The following is a 7,291-nucleotide window of genomic DNA, read 5'->3' as shown; positions in this document are numbered from 1 at the left end:
TAAATAATTACAATGGTACTACAGTTGATGTAGTCGGAAAATGTAAATTATTATGTGAAACATCAAAAGGGAACAAGGATGAAGTAGAATTTCAAGTCGTAGCATGTGATAAAACTGTTCCAGCTATTTTAGGTTTACCTACATTGCAAAAATTAAACCTAATACAAAGGATTTGCACAGTAAATCCTGATTCTAATGAAAAGCTACCAGAAAGGATATCAAGATTTGTTTAAAGGAACTGGGAATTTAACTGGATATACATATCATATTAAATTAAAACCAGAGCTGTTGGTAAAATAGAACACTTACCTTTCCCGCTAATACATGGTAACACCTCCGCCGTTATTTTCAATCCCCCCCTTTTTTTTGTCTTCGTGGCCCATGGATGGCGCGGATTGCTAAGTTCCACCTACAGTAGATTTTCAGATCATCACTAAGATAACCCTGTAGAGTCTATAATTTTTTAGTAAAGGCCGTCTACTCCTACTCACCGTCTTTTCCTTCGGATTAACATCGATTGTTTTCTCCGTTCACGCTTCACTACACTTACTTCACTACACTTTATGGAAAATATGGTTTGGTTTATTTAATTATGGCAAAGCACATTAGGGCTATCTGCCTAAGGGGAGGGATGCCTTCGTGGAGGACTTTCTAAGGGAAACTGGCTCGTATACACGTTGCACATGGAGAAAACCACGAAAACGCCCATGCAGCCAGCCCGTTCGCAGGATTCGAACCTCTGACCGAACTACCAGTGTTCAGCGACTTTACCGCTCGGCCGCTGGTGGGCGTGGAAAATATGAATTCAAATAAATTTCAAAAGAAATTTTATAATAGTAAATATAGGAAAAAAATAGCAAAAAAAAACACATTAGGAAATAAATATGAAATAAGGTTAAGTGAATTGATTATTAAGCGTTACAGAGACCTACAGTATTAATTTAAAGCAATTAAGAAACATCAATACGTCAACAAAGAACAACGTCGATTTCCGCATAAGTTTTTAAATCCCCAGTAAATAAGTTCCAAATTTCTTTTAAACATTTATCTTTTGTATATGGATAAAAAACACAGCACATACAATTCGCAGCAATTTACAATGCGTGCCTGAAGCCTACATTCGTCGCGAATCGACGAAGGTTGGCGTGCTGAAAAAATGTGTATTGCGCGTGCGTGAAGCGTAAGGCCCACAGAAGGGAGACGCTACTATAGTTACTGTGTTGTAGATTTCGAAGTGAATTGTATAGCAGTAAGTGAATGGCATCGGTGTTGCGTTTGTTGTCTGTCGCCATATGTAGTTCAAAATCTTTAAAGTCGCGATTTAAAATCAGTCTCTTCGTAAAGAAAGATCTGTGCTTTAAGTGAGTTGATCTGAGTATTTTTGGTTATTCTTCTCCCCTCCCCCTGTTATATCATTTTCCGCGTCAGAATTACAAATTCAACAATTTGAAAGGAATGGATTTTTCACTTATGCATGTAGCACTTCTTGAGGAGGAAAATCATCAGCTTATAGTTAAATTATTATTTAAAAATCACAAATTTTTTCCCAAATATGTTTGTGAAAATACATTATATGTACTATTTTGTCGCGCAGTTTTTCCTTATGCAAATCTTTTTCCAACTGGTGTGAAAAATAAAATTTATCATCTAAATTTACATAGAATATTAGTTTTGTATTTTTTAATTATAAATTTTTGTTAATATTTCATATTACCTTTCGTCAATAATTCTTTCCATTTGTTTAGTTTCCCCCTTTCAATCCTTCCTAAAAAACCCTTCTTTCCTAAAAAAATACTCTTAATATCAAAAAAGTGCATACAAATTGATCAAAATACAGATCATTTGTATTTTGATCAAACAGCAAACGGAATATCACACTGTTTGCTTTTTTTTTGTTACATATTTATCACAAAATTAATGCATAGTTAATTGTGTGATCATGGAAAGTGAGTTTAGGGCAGTGTGTGTTCAATGTGTGCACCATTTTTTATTTACCATCTTCTTGCAGGCAAACATTTGCATTTGTCAGGACCCTCTTGCACATGTCTTTGAAAACTGCCCTGCATAATTGCCTGATAAGAGCTCCAAGTTGTGGTGCATTTGCAGGCATCCTTTCAAATATCTTATTTAGGGGGAAAAAATGAAAAGAAATGGCATGATTTTATATCAGGGCTATGTGGGCACTGTAACATTCAAGAGACTGATATACCATTGTAGTCATAGTAAACATTTCATGTAGGAAATTAATAGCAACATTTGTATTATGTGGATGGGCTCGGTGTCGCATATAAGTTGTGCAAATAGAGATCTGTTGGCAGTTTCTGGCATGCAGACACTTGATGGATACCGATGATTCTTTTCCAGTCGATAGCCAGTGGCTTCGGGTTGCTGGGAGATCTGTGAGTAGTCTGTACAAAAGCGAGCGAGAAACTTGTCTTGTACAAAAGAAATGCACAAATATGTCTTTGCTTTACCCCCAGTCTTTATTTCGTAAAAAAGCATAACTTTTCATTTCTGCCAACTCTTTCAGTTTTTTTACACATCTCCTGGTTGGTTGCCGAAGTTCTTGGTTTTTAGCCTTTACTAATAAAAGTTTTTTTTTTTTTTTTTTTTAATGGAAATTAAATTATGCAAATCTAATTTGCACAGTTTTTATTATTGAATTAACCCTTTAACTGTCAAGTTATTTTGATGATTTATTGAACGCACATTAACTTTTCCCGAGATACAGTCGGGTTTGACAAAGAGATGAAGCCAAAATAAACGTCTCTCGATATATATTTGGGTATAACAATACGATGCACTCAGAAAAAAATTACCCCGAGAAATACTCGGACGTGACATTTTCGAACACCCTCGGGCATGACAGTTAAAAGGTTAATGAACCTTAAATTGTTCAAATTTCATTTCCCCATTCCTAATGATTTTCAGCAGATTTTCTTTTTATTTTAATTAAATTTTATTTGATCTGACTTGTCTTACTCTAACATAGACATTTATAATACTGTATGAAGATTCAACCAATGTTTAATCAGTAAATGATAGTATTTAATTTTGTTTTAATCACTGTTATGTCCATTTAACAATAGGAAAAATATTCAGTGCTTTCACCAAGACTCTAATCTTCTGACTGCTAACTGGATGTACTTTTAATTCAACTGCAAAGTCATGGGGCAGTTTGCACCTAATCAGCAAATCCTGGTAGTGACTAATTATTGTCCACCACTTTTTAGTTTGTGTCACTGTTGAGGGTTTTTTTTTTTTTTTTAGAGGTAGGAGACATAAAAAATGTCTAGTGCCTTGGTTAAGATTAGATATCTTTACATACTGATTTCCAATTATACCTACCATGAAGGTGTATTGTAAGGAGAAACAAAGATCTTACAAATATGTGATACATTACTAAGTTTATCCATAAAATAGTATGTGCATTAATTATTAATTTTATTTTTACCGCAATTAAAAGTACTTTATTAAAGTTTTAATTAAACTTAAAAAAAATGGAAAAAAAAAAAAAAAAAAAGCTTTCCTTTCCTATTCAGAATTTTCTCAGCATAAATATGTAAGAAAATTAAAAAAGTGAAATTAGCCTAAGAACATAAAATGTAGACTGTGTAATTAAATAATAATATATTTTATGTCAGAATTATTATAAAAAATTGAATAAACTGAATGATATGTTATAAAGTGAATTTAAACCAGTTTGAGGTTTTTTAAATTAGTATTGCTATGCATACCCAAATTTCCAGTTTTTAGTGGATAAAGCTCCAATTTTTTTTATATTTCAAGGTTTGCAGTTCTGCTTTCTGTTCAGTACTGAACTGCCATTATCCTCCATCTTATAAACTGCAGTTTTGTAGCAAATTAGAGTCTGGTACTCCTTTTAGCATTTTGAAGAGGATTTTCGGTTGATCTTTACATTATGGTAACTTGGCGAAAATTTGGCAACTCTCCTACAGCAACCCTCTATTTTTTTTCCCCCGCCGCCATTTTGTCTTCACGAAGTAAAGACATGTTTCTTTTCTTTTTATCTACTGAACACTTCTTCCAACAATCTACTAGCCGAATTACACTTATGCTAGAAATTTTATCAAACAAAACTGCTTAATCATGACAAATATTCACTGCAAAATTGGGAAAAAGTGCACAATACCATACTCCTTACGCATTTCTCAAAATAACACATACACATAAACCATGTACATGCCGACTTATTTTTACTTAAAAAAACATCCCAGAATTGCACAAAAATGGCATTGCGCACACTCTTCACTATATCCATGTACACTGCTTTTTTCTCATAAATTAGAAAAATTTCACGAAAATACATGACAATTTTCTCAATCTTTAAACCCGGTAAAAAGAACATATATGAAATTACCTGATCGCGAAAAAGTATTTACCCTTTCCAAATATGAACATTTCCACATATAAAATAAATAAAATATCCAAAAACTTTTACCCCTAAATCATCTATTACATTATACACGTCACCAACGAATTCATACCGCAAGCATTACAAATACTTAATATCAAATATTTAAATTATTTCCATGCACGTTTACTTCAACTTAAACGTATACCAAATTCCTACAAACATAAAATTCACAAAATAACTATCATTTAATTAAAATATCACTGAACCATGTACACGTCGACATATTTTTACTTAAAAAAACATCCCAGAATTGCACAAAAATGGCATTGCGCACACTCTTCACTATATCCATGTACACTGCTTTTTTCTCATAAATTAGAAAAATTTCACGAAAATACATGACAATTTGTCAATCTTTAAACCCGGTAAAAAGAACATATATGAAATTACCTGATCGCGAAAAAGTATTTACCCTTTCCAAATATGAACATTTCCACATATTAAATAAAATATCCAAAAACTTTTACCTCTAAATCATCTATTATATTATAAACGTCACCAACGAATTCATACCACAACCATTACAAATACTTAGTGTCAGGTATTTAAATTATTTCCATGCACGTTTACTTCAACTAAAACGTATACAAAATTCCTACAAACATAAAATTCACAAAATAACTATCATTTCATTAAAATATAATTAAATTCAAAAACACTACTTAAAATATAAATGAGCACATACATTAAATTAATAAAAATTACCTTACAATTCCTAATTACTTTAAACTAAATCATTGCTAATAACAATTTTCCCAATAATACCAAATTCCTTTCCACCTTACATTTAGAACAATGCATAAAAATAATATCCTCAAATAATTAAAAATACTAACTTACCTAATCTTCTTCAGAATCTTGATTACGTGTCCGATAAACTTTTCTTCTTTCTGTTTCAGGATCTTTAAAATCATACTTATATTTCACAGCAAGGTACCAGGTAAAATAAATAACTTAATAAAACATCTTTATTTCTATCTCGCACAACCTTAAACAAACATTTATTACTACCCTTTTCAATACCACTAAATACCCATTACGAATTCACTTTAGTTACGGCCATGGGATCCAAAAATTAACCAACACTGTTTCACACAACACAGAATAAAGCCAAATATAAAATTTCCAGATTTTTTCCCGATTTCCCCCCTTTTCCGATTAAAGAACCGTAATTCGTCCATCAATATCACATGACATATCCCATGATCTCTCATTTCCCTCACACAAAATAATGCGTAATCGGAACTGAGTACTGCTCACATTATTACCAAAGTCCCAGGTAGTGACTTTATCCAGCTACACTGCTATATTCTCATAAATTACAAAAATTTGCACGAAAATGCAGGAAAATTTTGTGAATCTCCACATGCTCTTTTTACAAAACTACGTATAACACGTAGGGTTGTCGTAAGTAGGGTCGCCAAATTTGGCAATTTATGCGAATTTTGGCCTGGTTGCGATAATACGTAAGTACCCAATCTGCTAGCTGAATTACGCTTATACTAGAACTTTTATGGAACAAAAATGCTTAATTATGATGAAGATTAGGTGCGAAATTGGAAGAAAGTGCAGAATCGCAAACTCCTTCCCGCGTTTTTAAGAATTGCACGTACACGGTATCCATGTGCACGTCGACCTATTTTCACTTAAAAAAAATCCCAGAATTGCACAAAAATGGCATTGTGCACACTCTTGACTTTATCTATGTACACATCGACCTATTTTCACTTAAAAAGGTCAAAGAAAATTGACAAAAATCCAATTCTTCTTACTCTTGCAAAAAGTGCCAAACAAATAAGTGGGTGATTCTGCACTTTAGCAGAGAAATTGTTTCTAAGTACTTGTTAGCTAAAATCATGATCGGAATTTTCCGGAAAATGCCACATTACATGTCTCGTGATCTCTCATTTCTCTGAGACAAAATAATCTGTGATTCGAACTGTGTACTTCTCAGATTCCTACCTAAAGTCCTAGCTAGTAACCTTTATCACCTTACCAAAATGTCGCCAAACTACCTGTTACCATATTCTAAAGATTAGCCCGAAATTCTATAATTTTTTCAATATGTGTTAAAAGATGTTGTAAAATTTTCTAAGGGAAACTGATTCGGATTTATGTTATATATGAAAAAAAGCCATGAAAATATAAAGGCAGTTAGTCTGTTCATCAGTATTTAAACCAGGTAGGGCTGCAAGTGCTCGGGAATCTTTATCACTTGTCCACCAGTGGGCCTACATTAGAATTAAATATTCAATTTGAATAATTTTGATTTCGATAAATTGTCAAATTTTGATAATCGAAAACCACATAATGTGTGAATAAATGTCATTTTCTTGCAGAGAGTATATTTATCAAGCAACAATGGCTAAACTTCATTCATCAGTGGCTAAAGTATATGACAACATTATCAAATCTGAAGAAGATTCCAGAAGTTATCGAGGTCTTGAGCTGATTAATGGGATGAAAGTTTTATTGATCAGTGACCCCAGTACTGATAAATCAGCTGCTGCCCTTGATATTCGCATTGGTAAGATCCAAATGATTTCTGCATGATAAATATTTTTCTGTTTAAATGTGATACTATCAATATTTTATTGTATTTAAGTGTCATTGATAATGTTTCTGATGCTTAACAAATTTTTAGACATATTAAGATCATAAAAGATTTTAATATGAGTTGGCCGAAATTGAGTGTAGCATATATGTAATTTCTTTTATGCAACGATACGTCAAAAAGGTATGAGTAGCATCTATGTTTCAAAGATAAGCTCATAAATTCTATATGATGGGGAAAATATTGTTTGTACAGTCAGATACCAAAAATCCACCGACCTGAAATCCGCTTTGCCTCTC

The 7,291-nt window shown here is 32.6% G+C and overlaps 1 protein-coding gene across 4 annotated transcripts in view; it reads left to right on the top strand.

The window, feature by feature from the left end:
* Positions 1–1,202: 1,202 nt before the first annotated feature.
* Positions 1,203–7,291, top strand: part of Ide (Insulin degrading metalloproteinase) — a 215,347-nt gene continuing 209,258 nt past the window's right edge. For 2 of the 4 annotated variants that reach the window (XM_085809700.1, XM_035365568.2), the window contains exons 1-2: positions 1,205–1,361; positions 6,778–6,965. In XM_085809700.1, coding sequence (XP_085665826.1) covers positions 1,258–1,361; positions 6,778–6,965 — 292 coding nt within the window. In that variant the 5' untranslated portion in view covers positions 1,205–1,257. Of the gene's footprint in view, positions 1,362–6,777; positions 6,966–7,291 lie in introns of those variants that run through there. The other 2 variants (XM_085809702.1, XM_085809701.1) reach the window with 2 other exon arrangements.

Source organism: Stegodyphus dumicola, chromosome X2 (assembly GCF_044657685.1).
Source record: "Stegodyphus dumicola isolate Sdum_Otavi_A_Nest chromosome X2, ASM4465768v1".
In the NCBI taxonomy this organism is placed as follows: Eukaryota; Metazoa; Arthropoda; class Arachnida; order Araneae; family Eresidae; genus Stegodyphus; species Stegodyphus dumicola.
This window is presented reverse-complemented; position numbering and strand designations above follow the sequence as displayed.